Source organism: Ursus arctos, unplaced genomic scaffold, assembly GCF_023065955.2.
Source record: "Ursus arctos isolate Adak ecotype North America unplaced genomic scaffold, UrsArc2.0 scaffold_1, whole genome shotgun sequence".
NCBI classification, from domain to species: Eukaryota; Metazoa; Chordata; class Mammalia; order Carnivora; family Ursidae; genus Ursus; species Ursus arctos.
Genome location: NW_026622763.1, coordinates 105,066,301 through 105,090,302, shown reverse-complemented (window position 1 = coordinate 105,090,302; position 24,002 = coordinate 105,066,301). Strand labels below are relative to the sequence as shown.

At 49.5% G+C, this 24,002-nt stretch overlaps 1 protein-coding gene across 1 annotated transcript in view; it reads left to right on the top strand.

Annotated features, from left to right (window-relative positions):
- The first annotated feature begins 5,090 nt into the window (after nucleotides 1–5,090).
- Nucleotides 5,091–24,002, top strand: part of IQCA1 (IQ motif containing with AAA domain 1) — a 146,454-nt gene continuing 127,542 nt past the window's right edge. Inside the window, exons 1-5 of the mRNA XM_026491627.4 lie at nucleotides 5,091–5,337; nucleotides 13,953–14,277; nucleotides 17,609–17,728; nucleotides 20,930–21,121; nucleotides 23,163–23,234. Coding sequence (XP_026347412.2) covers nucleotides 5,327–5,337; nucleotides 13,953–14,277; nucleotides 17,609–17,728; nucleotides 20,930–21,121; nucleotides 23,163–23,234 — 720 coding nt within the window. The 5' untranslated portion in view covers nucleotides 5,091–5,326. The remainder of the gene's footprint in view (nucleotides 5,338–13,952; nucleotides 14,278–17,608; nucleotides 17,729–20,929; nucleotides 21,122–23,162; nucleotides 23,235–24,002) is intronic.

Here is a 24,002-nt window from a genome sequence, read left to right as displayed (position 1 = left end):
AGCGCCAGGCCTGCTCTGGGTCCCTCGGAGAGCTAACTCCTCGGGGCAACGTGGCCACATTTGGTCTGTCCCCTGTCAGTGCCGCCTGGCTGGGGGCTCAGAGCCTTCCCTGGGCAGGGCGCCTGGTCCAGCTGCGTTTGGTGTGGACACCTTGGTCTTCGAGTAGAATGTACACCTGTCTTGTGTTTTAGTCTTGATGCCACTGGGCAGGATGAGGGGGTCATTCGGGACGGAGGAGGGCGAGAAAGCTGGGTGCTGGAGAAGGTGGTTCTGGAAGCGTTGAGCCGTGTTCCATGTGGATGGGGGAGCAGCCTGCAAGCCCCCTCCGCGTGTGGAAAGGCAGAGCTCACTCCTGCAGTCTGGGTTGTCGGGCAGAGGTCTACACAGAGGAGCTGCGGTGGGGTGTGGCACGTCAGGGGCCAGCTTCAGGGAGACTCGGGTGGGAGTGAGGAGCCGAACACGGCAGCCGAGTTCAGTGCAGAGGCTCAGAGCGGCCGGTGACTCCAAAGAGAAAAGAAGGTGGGGGGCTGGTCCCGCAAGCTTCACGTGGACCCAGAACAGAGCATTCAAATGATGTGTGAGTTCTCAGAAAAGGAAGCAGAGACAAGTGTTCTCATTCTGGGTTCTCTGAAAACCAAGGCAGAGCCGACGAGCCCGGTTTTCTGTTTCCAGGGCGCCAGCCGGGTACCTGAGGGCGACGCTGTGGGTACCGCCGAGCACCCATCAGCAGTGCACGGGACCACGTCCCCTCTCACAGTTTTGCTGCGAGACACGGGCCAGGTGACAGGGCGGCAGGGCCGGTGTCGAGCTGGCCAGCAGGTGCAAATTCAGACACGCTTCCGGTGCGGCGCTCGGGCTCCCTGGCTCTCTCAGGGAACATTCCACCTGGAGACTGGATGGCTCAGGTGGCTCAGCTGGAGACAGCAGGGAAAGAAGTCGGGTTTGGTGGACTGTGAACACCGCCAGAAGCACCAGTGTGGTGTGGATGCAGGTCCCTCCAGCCCCCACCTGGGAGGCTCTGTTTCACCGGCTTAAGTCTGACGGACCCGGACTGAGGACGGCGTGACAGCATGATCGCAGGGGAGCACAACGTGGGGCGAAGAACCTGAGGGAGCTTGGCCGGCATCGGAAAGCCCGGGGCAGGGGCGCGGGGGCTTCGACGTTCACGAGGCCGCTGTGCTAGAGGACAGTCGTCCTGCTTGGCCTGGAGCCTTGACGGGAAAGAAGAGCCGTGAGCGCTACAGAACCAGAGCGGACTTTCGAGAGGGGCTGGTGGTCCCCTCCCTGCCGGTGTGTGGGCAGCCAAGGGGCGCTCAACAGATAGGAACGTTCTAGGGCTTGAAGCGTCCAACGCCGTCGTATGGACAGTGTGTGAGGGCTCTTGCAGACCTGCCGTTCCTCTAAGCAATGAGCCCATGATAAGGAAGCCCGAGCTCTTCTAGAAGGTTATCACCTCCACTCCTCGCAGGCGGAAGGCAGCCAGCTCCGTCATCGTCATCGGTGGCACCGTGGCGACACTCATGCTTTGCTCAGAGCGAGCATCAGCCAATATTTGCCCGAGTGACTGCATATGTGAAAAGACACATGTTCCCAGAGACCTGGCGGTCTGATTGCGAAGCTGCATAAATTGTCAAGTACTGAGGACCAAGTCACCTTCTCCACTCTCTCTACCTCATTAGGCAGCATTGATTTTTTTCTTAAAGGATAAATTATTTGAGAACCACCGTTTTTAATAACATTCGTCTCACAGAAAACATTTATTTAAATAGATATTAAGATAGTTGTTGCTCCCAACAAAACGATAATAGTCAGGGATACGTATAGTCTTCAAAGTGAGATTATCAGGGGGTTTGAATGCCGACTCCACCATCTCCCGGAGCGTGGACTGGACATACTTAACCTCCCTCGGTCTCAGCTTCCACGTGTGTAAAATGAGGATGAAAATATTACCTGCCTCATAATGTTAATGGAAAGGTTTCGTGAATGAATATATGTCAGGTCCCACAGAGTCCCTGGCATAGAGTAAATGGCCAATAAGTGGATCAGCTTAGCAGCTGCAAAGCTCATGAGATATAATCAGAGAAAACTCTATTTGTTCTCCTGCTATGCAGACTTTGGGAGACCTTGTTGCACTGTCTTTTCGTAGCGAGTACTTGTTCATCCTTTAAACATGACTTAATCTTTTGTTTGCTGGATCTCCTCCTGATTTATTTTCTAGAAGAGCACAAGTTACAGCTCTTCCTGGATGTCGCCTACGCAACAGCCCGTACCGCCTGCTTCCAGGCTGGCAGAGCCCTGATTTGGTTCTCTTTTATCCACTGCTCTCTCTCGTAATGCAGGTAAACCCTGATTTCTCTAAGACGATAATGCTAGTCACATTTCCCAGCTCATCCTTTTGTGATCTCGAGATGTCACAGAGTGAGGTTGTAATGTCTGGAATCACTGCAGACATTTTATGACCATGAGGGAAGTCATCCAGCATCTTAAGGATGACAACTCCAAAAGACGGAAAGACCATCAAAGATGGATGATGTCACTGAATCCCTGAAATAACCAGCTCCAAAACTGTCTCGCCTCTATTCCTGTAAGGGACACTATAAATCCTTATTGTCCGAGCCATCAGACATTGGGTTTTCTATTACTTGTGTTTGAAAACATGCCAATTCATGCACAAGTGCTTTATTTCCTGAGCGCTTTCATATTTGGGAATATTAACTTCGGTGAGTAGAACTATCTTGGGTCACACTTTTCCCCAAAACCTTTGTAAATGTTGCCACCATTTCATCTGACATTGAGAGCTACCAAGGAGACATCTGAGGCCACCAGATCCCCCTCCCACTTCTCCCTGAAGTTCAATCACACATCCAGGAGAACTTTGGTGTCGGTTGTCCTACAGCAGTTTTTCCTGGAACACAGTGAGAGCTTTTGATCTGCAGATTTAGTTCTCTTCTTTCAGAGACATTTCCTTACATCTTTGAGAAAAATTCATATAGGAGGACTCCTTTTTAAGGAATATCAACTAACCCCTTTCTAACTGCTCAAACGACTCAGTCCTTTTCCTGTTCATTTCCTGCAGTTGATCCAAGCTTTTCCTGTAAGTCAGTAATTCAGATGAATTGTGCCCAGTCTGCTTTTTGGTCTTTCTAGTTTGCTTTCTCTATGGGATATTTCTGATTTTCATTTGGTTGCCTTATCTGTATCATCTCTCTCTTCTCGTTGTGCTGTTTTATCTTTTCTTCCAGCCCTTATTCTATTAAGTTAATGTTCTTATTATTTATTCTATAACATGGAACACATGTGAAGAAGTTTCTTCTATTTGGTTATATTTTCTTCCAGACTAGGTTCTTCATCTTTCTCACCCATGCCGCAATTCTTTTTTTTAAGATTCTATTTTACTTGAGATAGAGAGAGCACGTGCAAAAGCAGGGGTGGGGAGGGGCAGAGGCCGAGGGAGAAGCAGAGTCCCCTCTGAGCAGGGAGCCCAACTCAAGTCTCGATCCCAGGACCCTGAGATCATGAGCCAAGCCGAAGGCAGACGCCTAATTGACTGAGCCACCAAGGCGCCCTCTTTTTTTTTTTTCCTTCCCCTGTTTCTAAAGTCTTAGATTTGGATAGTGGATTTGTTGCTTCTATCTTCCTTATATCTAACACGATTGCTCTTTGTAACTCTTCTGTTCCAATATAATGTGAGCAAATTCTCCTTGACTGTTTTCTCACTATATCCGAATGAGTTTGAGAGCTGAGAGATTGCATTTTTACCTACTTTTCTATGACCTGTATACACAGTTCGGGTTAGGACTGATCCACTGGATGTGTGCAGGTCCTGGGCTCTGTTTGCTCCCCAGATTCTGGTAAATTTGGGCCACCATCCCCCACCCTTGTTAGGCGCCCACCCTGTGTCTATGACAAACTGTCCTTGGACTTTGAATCTTTACCTCTATTCAGGGCAAAGTCCTAGAAAGTGGCAAGCACCAGTGATTTTTCCTAGCTCTGGCCAGGTCCTGCGGGCAGTACTCCTGATAGTTTTGTCTCACCTGGATTCCCCAGGTGTCTTGCTGCTGTGCCCGCCTTCTCATCTCACTTTGCAGATCCATGTCTTCTTTATATCAAAAAGCATTAGTGAGAAATCTTGGTGTTTTGTCTACTTGGTTTCCTTCCCTAGTGGGGATTTTTGGGGAACGGGGTTGAGATTCAGGAGCCATTCTCCACTGCAGACTTCCTATTTCACTGAGCACAGTTTTTCGAAGTTTATGGCACACAGTTGTACTTAATTTTTTGTTTAGTGGCTCCTTTCTTTTGTTGTTGTTGCTGATTTTTGCTCTTCTTTTATTCATTAGTAATTGTGGGAGAGAGGGTCTGTGATCCAGAATCACACTGTCATTTTTATGTGGATGCCTTCTCATTAGTTCTGAATATATTCCTGTAGGAATTGCAGATTCTAAAACTTGCAAATAAATCTCAATAGTTACTAAAGATGAAGAAAGAAAGGCAGTGAAAGCAGACACTCATAGCGACCAGCTAATAACTAACACCACGTAACATTTCCCATTTACAACACCCTAACTCCTCATCTCACTTTCATTCCGCCCCAAAAGGGCAGGACTGCTTCTCCCCGGTATCCCCAGAACCTAAGTCTGCGCTTGGCCCGGAGGAGAAGCCCAGTCAGGTTCTGAACAAATGAATGTCTGTTACCCCATCTCACAGAATGGGAAGACCGAGGCTACAATCAAAGCCCTTGTCCAAGGCCACATATCTGAAAGCGGATGAAAGCGGGGCAAATAGGGAAGCGGGAAGACCGCGTGGAGGACCACAGGCCGGCGGAAGGGACCTGGACTGGACCCCGGGGACCTGTCCCGGGTGGGTCCGCCGGGAGGTCAGCCCCTCACCCTGGTCCCAAGCAGGCGGTAGCTCCTTTCCGTGGGACCAGCATTCCGCCGCGGCCGGGCGCGGTTGCCACGGAAACCAGGCAGCAGCGCAGGCGCGTGGAGCTCAGGGGGCGGGGACGCGCCCGGCCGGCACTGCGCCGGCACTGCGCAGGCGTAGCGTCTCGGTTGCTAGGTTCCGCCTCGCGTCCCGCTGAGTGGCTACAGTAAAGTTCCAGAACCTTGGGTGGCTACGGGTACGTTCGAGTTCACCTATCTGTGCCTGCGCGCTATCGCCTTTTCCTGCTCTAAGTGAGAGGATAGCCCCTATCCCCGTCCCCCTCCTCCAGAAGGACCTCTCCGTGGACGCCCCTGGTGGTGTCCCGACGCCTGCAGCCGGCCGCCCTTCGGAGAGAGACGGAAGAGCTTCCAGGCGGGCGAGGAAAGAGGGAAAGTAGTCAGCCATGTCGAACGCGTAAGTGATGGGCGGCCGGCTTATAAACCTGGGGTGGGCGTCTTCAGACGGAAAGATGGCTTGCTCTGCTTCTTTTCCTTTTTCTTTTCTTCTCTCCTCTCCCCTCCTTTTTTTTACGTGTTAGCAAATGAAGATAGGCCCAGGATAGAGTATCAGCTGCTTGTGCACAAGGAATGGCCTACGCCGAGGTCTCCCTCCTCCCCGTCGCGCTGCCTTCTCCCGCCATGGAGATGAGCTCCCGTAAGCCCGTGGCTTAGGCCCTTGCTGCTATTTGAAACAGCAGCCCCTTCAGGACATTCAGTACATTGCCTGCTTTTTTGTGCGTCTTTCTCAGTTATACGTGGGTTGCTTTGTGCAAACGCCCACGTCCCGTATTAAGTCAAGAAGGAGCCTGAGGAAGCTTTATGGTACCACTCTGCTTTTCACAAGGGACCGCAGTCGGGTGGTAGGGGTACTGGAAAGAGCATTCGCCTAGCGCCCTGCTGTTCGCCCGGCACTCGTTGGGTGGCGTGTTTCGTTTGGTCTTCATCAGGACCATTTCGGACGTGGGATGGTGCTGATTCTGCGGGCGCTGTGCTGAGTGTGCGAAAGATGGCCGCGCGCATGAGATTCACAACACCCAACGACGCAGCACCTGCTAATACTGTTATTCCCATCTTACAGCTGAGGAATCAGGCAGAGAGGGGCTAAGTGGTTCATACCAAGCAAGCAGACGGTGCCCTCCTGGCACTGGAGCTCCAGCCTGCAGGCACGCTCTTGCTCACCCTATTTGTAGGTGAGGAAACGAGAGCAAAGAGATCAAGGGCTTACTGAGATGTTGAGGGAGGGGAAGATGGGGAGCTCAGTTTTGGGCATGTTGAGTTGGAAGTGCCTATTGGAGATCAAGTAGGCAGTTGACTATTTGAGCCTTGAGTTCTGGAGAGAGGTCTGTGTATGAAATATAAACGCGGCAGGTGTTGCTATGTAGATGGACTTTATTAACACGGAATGAGTGCAGGCAGAGAGAGAAGGGGTCATCCCGTGGTAAGAGACTGGGGAGCAGACACCAGCAAAGGGATGGAAGGTGTGATCTGTGAGGAGGAAGCAGAATTTTGGTGTTCTGGAAGCCAGGTGAACAGGAAGTAATGCTTCTGGAGGGAGGGCGTGACAGACTCAAACACTGCTGAGACAAGTCAGAAGAGAACCGAAGGGGGTCATCCATTTAGCAACGTGGGGTCCGGTGGTGCCCTCAGCCCTCGTGGGGGATGCAGTAGGAAGATTGCTGAGAGTGGGAGGGAACAGGAGGAGAGACAGTGAGCATAGCCAACTTTTTAAAGGAGTTTTGCTATAGCTGGTGCAGGGAAGTGGGGCCAGGAGACAGGTTTGTTGTTGTTGTTGTTGTTTTTAATATAGGAAGCCGTGGCATGTTTCTTTGCTAAAGGAAAGGGGATGGTGAGGAGGAGGGAGTAGAAGGGTGATGTTGCCAGTGGGGGCATGAGCCCCAGTGGGTAGCTCGAGATCTTGGCTTTGAGGGGGGAGCTGCGTTGTTTATCACAGGGAATTGAGAAGGGTAGTCTGTCAGTAAATGCTATTTATGGGATAGACATCTTGTGGCGTTCTAGAAAGATGGTGTAGGGGGTAGATGATGGGGACAGTATGGAGCAGTGGTGATGCCTCCTGATGAAATGAGGTGCAAAGTTAGGGGGTGGGGCAGGGAGAATGATCTGGAAGTGGCAGTGAGGAGCAAGGACCTTGACCCCAAACCCCCATAATGGTCAGAGGAAAGGGAGCCTCTCCCATGAGGGCCGCAGGGAAGGACAACTGGGCCTCCCTTAAGCAAGAAGGCCAAGGGAATACTCTGGAAAGAGGACAAGCAGCCACATAGTATTGGAAGAATTTGAAGATTTATCCTATATAAAATATCTTGGGGAGAATTCCCATTTTGCAAGATTTAGATTTTTCGTTGAAGCACATGGTACGTCTGAATATTCCAGTCTTCCCCTCCCCCAGCCACCCAGTTACAGAAAATCTGCCAAGCTATAGAAATAACAGTCTGGCCATTTTCAACTGTCATATTCCGTCTTCTCCACCCCCAATCCTCCTGACTTCAAAATCTGCAACATTTCTTGGTCATATGCTCAAGTCTGAAACCAATCAAGTAGTTAAAAAAAATTCTAAGTAGTCTCATGGATAACATACCACCTTCTCATTACAGAGTGCATTTAAAATCTCAAGAACACTTTCACATCCGTTACCCCATTCCACAGTAATCCCGTGGGGTGTCCAGAGAGGTCATTATCCAGATCTGCCACTTGAGGAAGTGAAGGCACAAGGAGGTTGTGGCCAGCCTGAAACCCCTACCGCAGGGGACAGCTTCTGATTCTAAACTTACGGCACTTTTGCCTTTAAAACCCTCCTGGCTGTACCCAAGAAAAATAAAAACACATGTCCACACAGACATGCGTGCAGGAATGCTCACAGCGGCCTCATCACAACGGCCAGGAGGCAGAAGCAGTCCCCCGTCCATCAGCTGCAGCGTGGGCCGGAGACCGTGGGGTGCACGTGCCTGGACCATACCTGGCAGCAAGGAGAAGCGAGGTCCTGACGCATGTGCCTGCACACGCGCGCACTTGGGAAACATTGTGCTGAGTGAAAGGAGCCCGAGCGCAAGGGCCACCTTCTATGTGGGTCCATTTCTGTGAAATGCCCGCGGCAGGCAGACGGAGACAGAAATTAGATGAATGGTGCCCAGGGGCTGGGAGGAGGGGGAACAGAGGTGACTGCTAGTGGCTATGGGGTTTCTCTCGGGGAGATGAAAATGTTCTCAAGTTAGAGAGAGTGGTGGTTGTGAATATACTAAAACCCACTGATTTGTGCACTTTTAAAGGATAAATTTATGGCATGTGAATTATATCTCAATGATGTTCTTATTTTTTTTAAAAAAATCATCCTCTGGCATCCCAGGTCTCATGTAACGTTCCCGGGCACTGGCTCAGCAGGAGGTTGCAGGGACCATGGGGCAGTGAGGCGGGGTGGGGCTAAAGCGGGGCTGGGATTGCATGCAGGGGCAGTGGGGGCTCCCCAGGCGGGCCTGGCCGAGGCACAGTGACCAGGCTGCTGGCGGTGCAGAGTGCTGGGGTTGTGGCCGTCGGGTGCCCAGGGAGGAGCATCAGGACAGCAGGGAACCTGGAAGGCAAGGACGCCGAGGTCAGTGTTCAGAGGAAAGGGTGATGATGCGGGGTGGGCTGGCTCACGTGGCTGCCTAATATTTCCCACCACCCAACAACCCGTGCCTGGCCTCTCCAGCAAGGCTCTCCAGAAAAGCAGCAGGTGAGGAAGGAAAAGGCTGCTGCCCAAAAGCAGGACTTGAAAGGCTCAAGCCACCAGGAAAATCCTCAGCCCAGAGTTCCAATGAGGTTTTCAGCTCAGCCACGGCCCTGGAGGAGTTTCTGCTTCTTTGACCCTGGGTGGAAGCCAGTGAGTGCACTGAACTAGGGCAGAGTGCAGTCCCGGAGTGGAGTCCGGGCATTCCTAAATTCTGGGTGTGTTCCATCCATCAATGTGGGTGTGGTTGCCCCTGGTGGAAGCATCCTCTACCCAGCATCCCTTGCTCACGATGGGTTTGAGTCTTTGTGGAATACCTGTACCCCACAAGGCAGCCTCCCTGGGGTCTTTCACAACTTTAGTGCTTACTGGCTTGTGCAATGCTTTGAAGTCTGATAAATGCCCTCATTTTTCATTACCGATCCCACCCCCACATTTAGAAATTATGACTAAATTTATTTATTTATGCAGACTCCAGTATATTATTACCAAATTCTCGTTAATGTTAAATTTGCATGTCAGTCTCAAGAGTCTGCTTTCTTTTTATCTTGTGTCTCCAGCCTTCTGCCTGTTTGGATCCTCTGCAGCTAGCGTCCTAGAATTTTCTTCAGTTAACATCTTGTGTGGCTTAGATGTTTAATCAGTCCTGGGAAAGGGGTTTCATTTTTTGTATTTTTCTCTGCAGCTTTTATCCATGTCTTGCAACTTTGTTGCACAGTTGACCTTTTATATTTTGACGATTTCCTTGGATTTTGCAACGGTGTCATTTACAAGCAGTTTCTTAAATCTTCTGTATGAATCCCTTCTCTGTCTGCTTCATCCTTTTCCATTCCTGTCTTTTAGATTTCTAGTGTATCTCCTGAAAATGTTTTTGGTCTCTGGTGTTCAGCGTTTTGAAGGGCTGACAGCATCTGTTCTTTGGGGTATGCGGACAGTATTCTTAATCAGGCAGATGCCATAAATTAAATTTATCGAGCATTTTCTTGGCCTCTGTGGAAATAATCTTCAGTTTGTGCTGTTCTGTTGCCGTATTTAGCTCAGCTTGTCTTCATGCTGAACTCTCGAAGATTCCTGGGATGACCCCTCCCTGGTCAGAGGGAACCACTCTTTTCATCTGGCGCTGAGTCCTGTTTGCAAAGTGGAATTTCAGATCCGAGTTCTAAACAAAATTAGCCTGTAATTTTCTTCCGTAATGCTGTCCTGACAGGTTTAGGCCACAAAACAAACCACATGGTTTTCTGTTTTATGTGAACATTGGTTGGGCAGCCGGTGTCACCCGTCAGGTCAGGGGACGCCTGGGGGTGCTGCCCCCTTCAGATGCTGGAAGTCTGGGCTTTGATGAACTAGAAACATTCTCAGCTTCTTGGCACCCTTCCCAGCTTTACCTCCCCCTCCCCCCGGGGCAGATGCTTGATAAGGCAGCGTTCATTGTCCCCTTGGTTTCTTCTTCTTCTTCTTTTTTTTTTTTGGTGATAAAATTTAGATTTAGATTTAGCCAGCTGGACTCAGTTTAGATGATCCCAATTTTGTTGGCAACACCCAAAGCATAGTCAGGAGCCAGTCGAACATATGCCTTCTTTTCTCCATCAGGCCTGATCAAGGTGTTCATTGTCCCCTTGGTTTCTGCCTTTACCTCCCCTGTCCTGTTTGCCTGGTGTTTTAAGGCGCGGCAGGCAGAATCGCCCCCGTGCGCAGGCGGAAGGTGCTGCTTTTACTGTTCCAGGATGGGGTCCTTTCGCATGGTCATTTCTTCTGCAAGGAATGGCAAGTCCTGTGCTCAATGGAATCTAACCGCCCCCTCAAAACGTTCTTTTTTCATAAAGTCATCTAGCGGAATGTTCTTTCATTAGCAGTCTTTTTGAAATATGTCCCAGTTTGGAGACATGTGACACTCGCACCCCCCGGGGTGCGCCCGAGGCAGTATTCAGTACCCAGTACCCAAATTCAGTGGCAGGCTGCAGAGAGACATGTCTTTTCTACCATAAATCTTGGCGCATCTCAGCTAGGTCACCTGATTCGTCACCCTCATTTGCTTTCACCCTGAAGAATGGGGGCCACAAAGGAGCTCAGACTATGAGCTCTGGAGCCAGACTGCCTGGACGGAGGTCAGCTCTGCTGTGCCTCGGTTTGCTCGTCTATAAACTGCAGTGATGGTAACACCTGCTCGAGAGGCTGTTAGGGTTACGTGAGCTGCTCCCTGTGACGCACTTCGGACGGTGACCAGCAGTATGCACTTGTGAGCTGCTTCCATCCCCCTCCTCCTCCCCCTCATCATCTGAACCGGAAAGCATCTTCACACACAAGAGAAGCTTCTAACTTTTGGCCAAGAAGATGAAAGTCTCTCCTCTCTGTTCCAGGAATATAAAAATAAGAGATTTTTTAAAAGTTCTTTGCTTAATGTTTTATCAAAAATGTTATTTTTAGGGCCACCTGGGTGGCTCAATCAGTTAAGCATCAGACTCTGGATTTTGGCTCAGGTCATCATCTCAGGGTCCTGGGATCAAGCCCCGCTTAGGGTTCTGAGGTCAGTGGGGGAGTCTGCTTGTCTCCCTCTCACGCTGCCCCTCCCCCCTCTTGCACGCTTACGCACTTTCTGTTTCGAAATCAATCTTTTTAGAGTTTTAATTGTTCTTTTAAGTTTATATTAGTTAGTAACATACTAATATGTATTTATTATACTTGATAGTGGACTAGTACATTTTAAAATAAGTTGAAAATATTTTAAATTGAAAAACTAAAGAATTGGGAATTTTTTAATGTAAATTGAAACTCTGTGTGCCAGAAGCCACGTGGGAGCGCACAGCAGTGAGCAGGTGCAAGCAGGAGGCCCACTCAGGCTCTGGCACAGGAACGGGCACCGTGCCCTGGGGTTGCTGCTCCTACGGGGCCTGGCTCCACACCAGCCGGGAGGACTGCAGCCGGACTCCGATGAATCCTGGCAGGATCACCCCTCCCAGCAGGACAGAGGTGGAGGGCATCTGCCTGCAGGGCTGTGGTAAGACACCAGCCTCTCAGCTGGAAGCCAAGCTAAGAAATTCATAGGCACTCAGCATATATAAAGAACCCCCAAAATTAACAGAAAAACAATCCGAAGTAGAAACAAGCAAAGCAAATGGATAAACAATGGGGGAAGAGAACTTACCAACAACGAACACGCAGGTGGATATTCAATCTCATTTGCAACCAGGTGAACGGACACTAAAATGCTGAGATAAAATTTCTCACGCATCATCTTGGCAAGAGTTATGATTATGCCTTTTCTGGTGGTAGTGGTGGTTCTCTTATTTTTGGTCAAGGTAGAGGTGGCGGTACAGTGTTGAATAATGGTTCCGAGCTTAGAGTCCCACAGACTGGGTTCAGACACCGACCTCACCCCTGAGGAGCAGCCCACCCCCTCCCACCTCAGCGAGAGTAACAGGAGCCCGCTCATGGAACGTGGCCAGGGTCACACCAAGCACAGGTCAATTCCACACCAATTCCAGGTCAATTCCAGGAAGCGATGTTGACAATTTCTCAGAGGGAGGTGCGGAGCATGAGTGAGGAAGGGCAGGTGGGGGGCCAGGGCAGAGCGCCTAGAAGGGATGCCTGCTAATGACCTTGGGAAGGTCGATGAGGGGCTCCCAGTAAAACAAGGTGGATTTAATGAGCAATTTTATCTCCCACTCTTCCTGAACCACCTCAAAATAGCAATAGAGGATGTCAAAGGCTATAAACACATGAGGGCCAAGGGAACTTTAGAGCATTTGACAGGAGATACTGCGAAAACACAGAAGGAGGAAATGCAGATGAGATGAGGGGGAAGAGGCAGGCCAGAGAACGTGGGGCCCGAGGGCCAGCAGGGAGCAAGGAAAAGCCCACCTTCCAGCAGAACCCTGGGAAGAGAGGGGGCAGGGTCTGGTCCTTCTGAGATGGGGTGAAAGGTGGTAGGTCTGCCTGAGGGGCATTTCGCCCCCAGAGAGCAGGTGCCCAGCTGCCCCCATGCTGGTGGAAGAGGCTCCTGCGGGCAGCCTGGACCTGGGGTGCCACAGCCAGCTGAGCGTGGGGTTGGGAGCCAGGCTGACAGCGGAGAGGAAGGGAGAGCCCTCACTCCTTTGACCCACTGGCTCCATTCAAGCAGATTGTGCCCCCCTGGCCAGCACGGGAAAGACTTAATGGGTTGGGGGTTTCCCCCTCACCCCAGGGAAAGGATCAGGATCCTGCCCACTCTCTCACCCCTGGGAGAGTTAATAAGTCTCTTCCCAGACACACTGAATTTTCCATTAGCCTTTCGTCTGATTCTGGGATCTAAAGAGAGTCAAAAATCACCCAAAATTTCAACCAAAAAAAAAAGTCTGCTTTGGGTGTATTGGTAGGGATCCAGGCAGGAAAAGGATGGCACTCTCAGCAGGACGGTTAATAAAGGGACTGGCGGAAGAGATGGGGACAGAGTCTCAAGGAACCAACAAGGGACAGCTTGGCATCCTGGAGCAAGCAACGCAGGGCGGCCCCCACCCTGAGCCTTTGGTAGAAGGAGGCTCCCAACCCTGTGCTGACCAGCCAGGGAGGCAGTGGGAGAGGGCGGACCCGCGTCTTACTCTCCTCCCACCCTCCGGCTCCCTGTCTGCCGCTTCCACCGACTCAAACGAGGGCAAGGAGCCCGCTCATGCCTTCCTGGGGGCCGGCCTCCCACACGAGCCGCACCTCGCTGCTTATGCCCCGCATTATGGTTCTCAAGTTCATGGTTGTTGCTTAGCGCTGTAAAGCATTCGCTCTCCACTGCGGGGACTCGTCCACTGTGAAGACCCTGCAGTTTATTTATTCGTTCTTTTATTCATAAACAATTGGGTTAGCGCCTTGTTGGGCTGTTATGAAGAAACACTATTATGTTCATTCTCGATACAGATTTACAGGAGTTTCTCTGGGGAACGATTGTTCATTCATAGGGTCTGCCCCTATTTGACTTTACACAGTGGTGCAGAATTACTTTCCAATGTGGTTGTTCCAACTCAGCCACCAGCTGTGTGTGTGGACAGGTCAGTGGAATATTCTGGCTGACAGCTTCTTCACCTCTGAAATGGGTGTAATCCTGCGGGTTTTACAGGTACAGTGAGGAACCACTCTTATCATTGAGGTGAAAGGCTTCTTAAGCTTAAGTATTTGGCAGTGATAGCAGCGGTCATGTCCGAAAATCACATGCACCTCAACACAAGACATAAATGGTCTGAAGGGAGCTACACGCGGTGTTCCTGGTTCACCTTTGATGCTTGTTACTCCCGAATCCCATTTTGTGTGGCTCACAAAGGAATTTTCACTTATTCTCTGTCTTCCCCCAGAATGTATAATAAGATGTGGCATCAGACCCAAGAAGCCCTCAATTCTTTGCTTGACAAAGAGTCTCGGAACATGATGGAATCACAAAGCAATCAAGTCTTCATCTTCCAAATGTTAGCCACCTTCTACATAAAATACGTGCAGATCTTCAGAAACCTGGAGGACGTCTATGACCAGATCGTCCACCCGCAGAAGCGAATACTGATCCGGAAAATACTGGACGGAGTGATGGGTCGCGTCCTGGAACTGAAGAATGAAATGGTTGAATTGGAATTAACGGAGTTTCATTATTTTGATGACATCCTGCAGGATCTAAAGTTGGCTCCTGTAAGTACTCAGCTTCTCTTACCCATTTCTTATTGCTTTAAATAAGCTATGTAGGCCTGTAACCAATTTTCCACAGGCTTTCTAGACATCTTTGCTGGTTGTTGTAAGGAAAGTCGAAGCGTTGCCCTTCAGCTGGGCCGTCCCGCCCTGGACAAGGACTGGGTTCCTGTAGTTTTGGGCACAGACAAATCTTCCCACAGTCCTTGGGTCCATTGGACACTGAAGTTGTCGTCTTCCTTGTCACCATGGTGTCTGCCCAGATGTGTTGGCTGGAGTAGGCCAACTCTTCGATAACTGTCCTCGGACACAGACCCTCGCGATTTCCAGCCCCAGGGCCCCTACTTCTGTCTCCAGAGGAGATCTCCCTCTGGCCTCTCTTTCCCATCTTCTTCACAATGAGCAGCCTCTAGGTTGCTGGTTCCTTCTTCCCAGGGGGGTGCGTCCCCTCCTCCGCTTCCGGTCTTTGGTGACTCGGGGATTTTTGGCAATAGGCCTTTGAGCCTCAGACAAGAAGGAAGGGCAGCCTCCCTCTCTCTGATGCCCTGGAGCTGTGAACACTCTGTCCGCTGTTGCCCTCCCGACCTTCACTTCAGTGTCAAGGTCCTGTAAACTCGGTCTTCATTTTGAAAGGGACATTTCCCTAAAATAAAATTAAAAGGAGACAGTGTTCAATTTTCTACCTGGTATTTAACGCCTCTTCCTTTTGAAAATATTCGAGATTCTATAAAGGTTACGTTTCTGTCTGGACTAGAGTTTTCTAGCATTATTACTGCACTTCGTTGGAATGGACTCTCAAGAATATCTAAAATGATTGAAAATGTTGAACATCACCCCAAAACTTCTATGTTTATTGCGTTCATTTATAAAAGAGCAGATTAAAGCACCAGATTTTTTCAGTCAGGTCTACTTTACTCACCCATGTGAGTCTATCAAGAACACCTGAGGATAAACATGAGATCGAGTCATTAAATCATATCCCTAAATTGAATTAATAAAGCAATATTAAATGTGTTAATTTAACGCCAAGAATATTAAATAATATTCTCGAAACTCAAGAGTGAGAAATTTATGAAATTTATGTGGTGGGCTCCTCCAGATTTTCTGGTTCACCTGGTTCGTCTTTTTAAAGGCCACGAGCCCTGAAAGGGGTGACAAATGAGGGACATTGTCCAGGAAGCCTTCCTGGTGGGATACTCTCAACTGTGTTTTCCACCATTTCTGGAGGGTGCATGATGAGCCACGTGATGACACTGGGGTTCAGGTGGTTAGTGGTTACGTCCAACAACAGAAGCATGGACTCTGGGAGCAGTGCTGGGCCAGGGAGACACATGTGTGCCAGGTCTGGGAGCTCCTACGTGGCTCAGTTCTGCATCCCTAGGTCTGGGCCTCCGTGGCTGCCACCCGCACAGCACACAGCTCTCCGCACAATATGACCCGCAGTCCGACCACAGCTGGTCAGTTCAGGGATGGGTACTGGTGTCTGCGCCAGGCAACCCTTCCCTCAGAGATTCTGAAACCCAGACAGAGAGACCCATTTCTGTCTTGGAGTCTGAACTGTGGGCTCCCAAATTTGTGAGTAGTTGGAGCCTTCATTCTCAGATGCTTGGAAGAATGAAGAAAGCTGCTCTTGGGAGTGAAAGAGGGAGAGAACGAGAGAGAGAGAACAAAACAGACTCACCAAGAGGAGCAGAAGTAAATGGCAGAGTCCTGAAGCCATCTTCATCCCTGGACACATCCCTCCTGATGACCTGCCCTGGGTCCACAAAGTCCTGAGTCCGTCCATCAGTGTCCCCTCCCACTAAACTCACCGGAAGAGTGTTTCTGCAGCCTGCCGTGTTAGAAGCCTTCCTAATAGGTCCCTGATGTAGAGAAATGTGTCAGGGAGACAGAGGGAGTTTCTCTGCCACAACAAGTGTCCCACATTCCACCCTGCAGAGGATGGGAAACCCCAAGGTATCTGAGGTGGACGTAAAGGGTATCGTGGGCGGAGGCCCAGCACAAGCCCGAGCAGCTGATGTCTGTCTCCCTGTCTCTTCCATTCTCAACCGCTCTATTTCCTCCCCCTCAAAATCTTAACTAATGGGCCAGGTGGAGCCATGGCAACAAAATGTTATCTTAAAAGTTGGAAAAGTACAGCACTTTAACACATTTATTAATAAATGAAATCCCAACATTAAATAGAAGTGGAATCATTCTCCTCTGACTGTCCTCCATCCAGGCCACACTCACTCAGGGAACCCTGGAAAGTCACTCCAAAACTCTGTTAGTCTAAGATAAAGTTTGGTTTTCAAAAATAGTTGCCACCTGGTACTGATATCCTCTCACCAAGTCTTAAAAAAGACACCCCTTTACGTTACAATGCTTCTTTAAGGGAAGGCCTGTTCAAAATCCCCTGGATGGGGGAGAGAGTGTGGAGAGTCATGGCAGAATGGGAAGAAGGGGAGCTGACCCTGAGAACCAGAAGCTTAGCATTGCCAGGCCAACTGGTCTACCAGAGGCAGCCAGGCATGCCTGAGAGTCTAGGACAGTGTTTCTCAATGGGAGTGGCCATGGGCCCATCCCATACCCCCGAATAACACTTCTACACTCCTCATTGTTGAACTTGGGCTGGTAAACATTCGTGTGACCTCCACTAACTGAAATATTTGGTGATATGCATAAATGAAAAACAGAACTTTATATTTATTGCATAAAAAAACAAGTTTCCTAATAAAGCAAATGAACTTTACCAATAATTTTTGTAATTTCGGGTTATTTAGGTTAAAATAAAAAATTATTAGGAAAAAAACTGTGATCACTTACATGCAAATAATGATGCTGATGATAAATTATGAGGTTGAATTCAAATATCTCTACGTCAGCGAGAGAGGGAACACAAGCAGGGGGAGTGGGAGAGGAAGAAGCAGGCTCCTAGCGGAGAAGCCTGATGTGGGGCTCGATCCCAGAAGGCTGGGATCACGCCCTGAGCCGAAGGCAGACACTTAACGACTGCGCCACCCAGGCGCCCCTTAATTTGCATTATTATTTTAGGTAGGCTGAGATGATATTTCTTTAAAGACCTTCATTAAGTTATCATTAGTTAATTGAGGATTAACTGATGTGAGTTCTCAAGTTTTACTGTAACGATGAAAACAAGGGCCGTGGTGATGGTTTTTCCTTGTGACTTTGCGTCTCCTTAGCGGTAATGAATTCTCTTCACGCCCCCAGCCTCATCACCTCTTCAATCAGGATGGAAGGTAAAGTGCGTCTCTTTGATGTGCAGTCCTCACTGTATAGTGTAGACGGATTTGAGTCCTGGAATTGTGACAACAGTATTCTTTCTGTTCTGTAGCAACAACTAGACATTCCCATTCCCAAGTATTTTTTGAAGGAGAAGCTGGAAGTCATCAAAGGAAGAGAGAAAATCCTTGCTCAGATATTAGCCGACACTGGACTAAAAATACCTGATAAGGTTTGTATATCATTTTAATAAACGTCATTCCATAATCTATAAAACCTTTTTCTGTGGCTCCTGACTGTGAGACAGATTATGTCCAGTGGGAGGAAAGCAGTACCCGCCCCTCATGCTATTCGGCATGTGTAAGAAGTTGCTTACCTTAGGGAGGTATTTCTGATGATTCAAGACCATTGTTTTTCAAGAACTTAGGGATAGAGATCAAAACATAATGCCTCGTTGGTTATGTCAATATCTCTGAGACTTATCAGATTTATCAGCTCGGTTTGATTTTTCATCTCAGAGCCCTAACCTAAAGTCAGAAGCGGCATGTTTTCATATGATATAATTAAGTGTTAAGATAACCTACTGGTCAGTCTTTTCCTTCCAGACTTTTCCACACAGCACCTGCCACATCCACCTTCTGGCAAGTCTGCTTGTGCATTTCGGGCCCTCACTGCCTCCCGCGCCAGTGCCTCACAGCCCTGGCTGGCCATGGCCCACGCAGGGAGGTGGCGGTTGGCCACGCACACTGGGACAATTCTGAGGGAGGGGGCACTGTCACTAACTATGCTGAGGCTGCAGGTGCAGCCTCGGTGCCCAGGGGAAACCAGCATGTGTGGGCTTCCCCCAGACAGGCCCCTTTGGGTGTTGTCAGCCTGGGTCAGCCAGGGAAGCCTGTTGTCAGCCAGGGAAGTTTCCAAGCACGATCAGAACGGCAGTGGGGCGGGAGCGGGACGTGTCCCATCTGCCTGCTGCAGGAAGCACTTGGGGTGCCCTGTGCTCTCTCTCGGCCACGGGCATGCTTCATGCTGCACAGAGGGCTTGCTTTTCTCCCTACAGCCCAGCCTGTCGAATGGTACTCATTCAGCAGCACCCAGCTTGGTGCAGCCCCCACCCCCCCCAGAAACCTGTCCTGTCCCAGCTAACTCAGGACCGTCTCTCCCTCCTCCGCCTCTCCCCTAACTGACCGGCCCTCCCTCTGCGTTGCATTCCTGGAAGTCGGTCCTGGGGCTGTTTCGAGTAGGGGTCCTCTCACCATCTTTGCCCCTGTTGATGCCTTCCGTCCACACATCATTCAGAAGGAACCACTCAGCACCTCACCCAGCTCCCCCAAGGAATCCCCTGGCACAAAACATTGACAAGCAGGGCAGAATTCACGGAGGATTTTGTAGGGGAAATGGAGGAAGGAGATGACGTTGTACACCCTACAGTCAAACCCTAAAAATTCCTCTTTGCTGTTTCTCCCTTCTGCTGTCCCCCTCGGCTGGTGCAGGGTCAGCCTCAGGGACCTTTCTCTCTCAGCAGCCAGCTTGGCTGAACTAGGTAGAACCGTCCAGCTCTATCCCAGCCCCAACTTCTGATGGGCCCAACGTCAGCAACACGCCAGGCTCTGGGCAACAGCCCTTGACATCGGTGTGACTTTCTCAGACTGTCAGTGTCTCACGAGACCCTACTTTCACCTCAAGCTGCTTATTCCTTGAAGATATATGCAATATATATCCCAAAAAGAATTTTGAGAAGGAAATATTATCGTCCAGTCCTACCTCTTTAATGCTTAGTGTTTACTCTTGGGCTCTATGTAAATGTTCAAAAATCTTTGTTGTATCGAGTAGACCACTCAAAACCCTCAGGAGTCTTTGATAAGGGCTGTAATGACTTTCAGAGTGACAATATGGAATCTAAAGGAAATAAGTACAATAATAACTATTATTTGCAGGACACCTGCTATCTGCTTAAGCGATTGTGCATACCTTGTCCGGTTCAACGCCCACATACTAGTCATTCTACTCTAACCTGCTGAGTGCATTGTTGGAACTGTGCACTCACTGCAAATTGGAGGTGATAAGATCTCACTGAAAACCAAACTCTGAGGAACTGCTACGTGAAAGAGCTCCCTCAAAGGGAACCAGGGCACCGCCCCGAGGAGCTCTGTTGGGATGCTCTATTGGGAAGAGGGTCAGTCTTGGTTCACATTGGCTCCAGCCCTTACTAACCAAGGGAGCTCATGTCAATTCTACTTCTTCTGTCAGCCTCAGGCTTCTTAACTCTTGGCTGGTCACAAGAATACCCACCTGGGAGGTTGCTTTGTGAATTTGCTGAGATTATCTATGAAAAGCATCTGGCTCTGTAAGGTCTCAGTAAATAACCCTTCTCTCTCCCTGCTTCTTCCTGGGCACCGTCCCCCACCCCCACCCCAGGGCCATTACAGAGAAGAGATCATCGTGGGAAACAGGGGCCCTGGTTATGAACCGGAGCCCCTCACACTTGGGACCTCAGGGTCTGGCACCATGGCCTAGTAAGGTGGCCACACTGCCCTCCAAGACCTTGGCAAGGATTTAGCCCATGATTGGGTGTTTTCTGATTCAGAGGGTCTCTCCCTTCTGCCTCTGTCCCTGCGTGAGTCTCCACCCAGGCCAGGCCACAACCCCAGCTTCTCCCTCGCCCCAAGGACCACAGAGAGCCTCACCCCTGAGCCCACTCAGAGCTCTCACAGGGCTCCGGATGCCCCAGCAGCCTTGCTCTTGACCTTCCTTGGGAAAGGACATGGCCCTGCCCCTGGCTTTGCCTCCTGATAGCCCACCTGACATCCCCAGAGGCCGCATTTTATCCCAGGAGCCCTCGTGTTTCTCCAATCGTAATCTTCCCATCCTATTTGGCTGTTTTGAAATGTAAATTTGTAAGTACTAGAACACATTTCCTATGTAAACTGAATACTCCTAGAATGATTTTAACATCACCCATATTTACTGGATCATCCTGGAGTGGATTTTGAAGTCAGCATTTTACTTCATGTGTATTTTACATTTTAAGTTCTTGTATTAAAGATGTGCTTTTAATTTATATGTTTCTACTACTAAGTTAATAAAACATGAAGAGCAATTTTGAGTTTTATTGAATCCATTTTATTGGCATCCCTGGTATAATTTGCTGCCAACTTAAAATATTGTGGAACTAATTGGTATTTTTTTCGGAATGGTAGAGGAAAGCTTATGGGGTTTCTCAAATAGGGGACCAGAGCAGGAGCGCGGCATGTTATCAAAATTCACATAACTCATGAGTACGATGGTTAGTATTAAACCAGCATCAATCAGACTCTTCATCAACAGTTCAGGAACTCTTAGCAGGGTGGTGTCAGATGTAAGCATGTGATGTGTCTGGGATCAAGTGATGGAGTTGACATGTTGAAACACTGATTTAACTTGGAAGTTTTTACAGAAATACACCGTGAAGGGTATCCCCCTGGAAGAGGCTGTTAAACTAATCCAGATCGCTGAGAGAGCACGGCAAGGTCGCCTAAGAGCGATGTTCATGAAGCAAATCTTCCTCCAAGAGCACAGAGCAAAGCAAGCCAAGATCCTCGGCGAGAAAGTCGCCGACGTGGGAGTCGCCGCGCTGAGGATTCAGAAGGTGCGCGTGTGGTGCCCGTGGAGCTGGGGGACAGGTGACTTGACACAGCCAGAGCCGCACCCCAGGGTCGGGGGTGAGCTCTGAAACCCCAAATCCCCAAATCCTACCTTTAATAGAGCTGGGTTTTAAATTCTAGAGAGATCTTTTATCTTACCCTGGGGGAACTGTTAACTAAGGTCGGTCATGGTTTTTTGGGGTTTTTTTTAGATTTTATTATAAATAGGTATAAAATGCAGGGCATCTTGTTTAAATATTTTTAAAGGTCATTGATAATTGTTGGAAAGAACGTGGCTCAAAATTCGTGGAGGATTTATATCCTCAATGTGTATTCACACACAGACGTAATCACAGAAGGGGTGCAAAGGTCCAGACCTGCTGGCTTGTGCAAGTGTGAGCTGTTGACAATGCCGGTGACCGTCACTAAGCACCACGACATCGATGTTCCCTTTAGAAGCGGGCCCAAGGTTTCCTCCCCAGATGAGCACAGTGGGTTTGCACCCCGTCTTTTCCCAAGTGGAGGCTAAGGTCACTTGCAGGAAAATGCGGAAGCTGGCGTGTGGGACAAATGAGACTGAGAAGAGAGAAGGAAGGCACCGGGACACAGACCCCAGCCAGAGAGTCGGAACCCCGTCCCTGCTGGGATCTGAGTGAGGGTGGAAGGCGGGGGGGTGGGGGGCGTGGAGGGACCCACAACAGACTGCTTCCTTTCAAGTTTCTGTGGAGATAGGAGGTTCTAAACAAGCATGCGAGTTCGGAGCTGAGGTGTACCGGTCTTGGACGTGATCGTGTTCTATTTCCCCACATTTTAGTGGCAGTTTTTCTTTTCGAACTATGTAGTGCCACCCCTAGATCTAGCCCCACACTCCTTAAATCTGGAAGTTTTCTCTTGAAGACACCCAGGTAGGGGACTCTCGCTAATGAGAATTGTAAGCCATTTCTTCTCTCCCCCCTTTATCGACATAACACATTGTGCGCATTTGAGCTGTATGATGTCATGATTTGATAGACGTATATATTACAAAGTAATTATCCCTGTAAGCGTAATTAAAACATCCATCACATTACATCATTACCAGTTTCATAGTGAGAACACTTAAGATCCACTCTCTTAGCAGCTTTCAAGGACACAACATGGCGTTGGCTACAGTCACCACGCTGTACGTAGACCCCCAGAACTCATTCATCTGAAAACTGGAAGTTTGTACCTTTTGGCCACTTTCACGCATTTTCCTCACCGCCCCCCCAGCCCCTGGTGATCCCGAATCTACTGTTTCTGTAGGTTTGGTATTTTAGATTGCACGGCTCAGTGAGGTGATAGAGTCGTCGTCTTTCTCTATGACTTTTCTCACTTAGCACGCTGCCCTCAACATTCATGCATGTTGTCACAAGTGTCAGGATTTCCTTTTTTTGACTGAATGATATTCCATTATGTATATATACCACATTTTTTTATCCATTCATCGTCAGCTGAAGGGTTGCTCCCATGTCATATCTATTGTCAGTAATGCCGGGATGAGCACAAATCTCTCCAAGACAGTGGTATCCTTTCCTTCCGATATGTATCCAGAAGTGGGACAGCTCGGTCCTAGGGTAGTCCTGTTTTTAACTTTTGAGGACCCTCCCAACACCTGTTGTCTCTTGTCTTGTGGATGAGAGCTGTTCTGACAGGTGTGAGGCTGTCGCTGGGCCAGCAGTGGGCTGTGCAGTTGGCCGATTTGCTTCTGGGGTCTTGGGCGAGTGTGGCTCCTGTCCGGTCCGTGCGTGGACGGGACTGCCTCCGGCACCCCTCGTTCACTAGGGCGGCTCTGGGACAAGGCTCCACAGTCGGGTCCTCAGACAGTGAAAAGTCCATTCCTGTGATTTGTTCTTTCTTAAAATTGTTGCCTGTGATCACAGAAGAAAAAATATTCCATCACCGCACATACACATGCCCGGCCTTGACTGTGTGGTCATTATGCCATTTGAAATGGGAGAAAGGGTAGGACGGTGTTTTCTTTATACTTTTAATGTATTAGACAAGTAACCATTTCTTTGCTTTTAGGTTTGGCGAGGTTTCCATCAATGTAAGAAAACTGAGAAACAGAGAGAGGAGGAGATGATATTCCTGGGTATGGTAAGTCCTCGTACAGGCGGGATATGTATGTGGGTTTCTTAAGACTTGCATCTTCCTTAGAGAGTTACTGTGGGAAGCAAGGAAAGAAAAATAAATGATGAGTGACTTAAGAGAATGGAATGGCCTGTCCCGCACGGCAGTGTGTCCAGGGAGGGGGGCCCCCTGGACAGAGCGGGCGTGTGTCTGTTTACACATCTCTGTTAGAATTCGTGGACCGCGCCAAACGTGGAAACAAGCTGTGAGTTGCTCACAGGACGCCGTTCCTGTGTGATGTCTGCACTGCCCTCTGGTAGCATCTGTGGTCAAGAGAATGGGTTTTTCCTGAGGTAGCTGCTGTTGTCGGGTGATCTCCACGGTGATTACTGACTCAGAGTTGAGAGGGTACATATTAGTGACCCGTCGCCGTTGACCGTAGTCACACAATTTAGCAACACTCATCTCCTCGGCTTCTGTGGGTCCAGGGTCTGGGCTTAGCTGAGTCGTCTGCTCAGGGTCTTGCCAGGCTGAGGGCCGGGTGTCATTGGAGGCCCAGCTGGGGTAAAATCCACTTCCAGGCTTGTGTGCTTGTTGGCAGGACTTAGTTCCTCGTGGGCTGCAGACCGAAGGCCTGTTTTTTTGCCTGTTGTTTGCTGGAGGCGGCCCCGAGCTCCGCATTGGGTGGGCCTTTCCATGGGGCCACTTGCTTCATCAGAGCTAGCAAGGGAAAAGGGGGGGGACACCTACAGACGCATGCAAATGACCACGGAAGTGACGCGCATCACCTTTGCC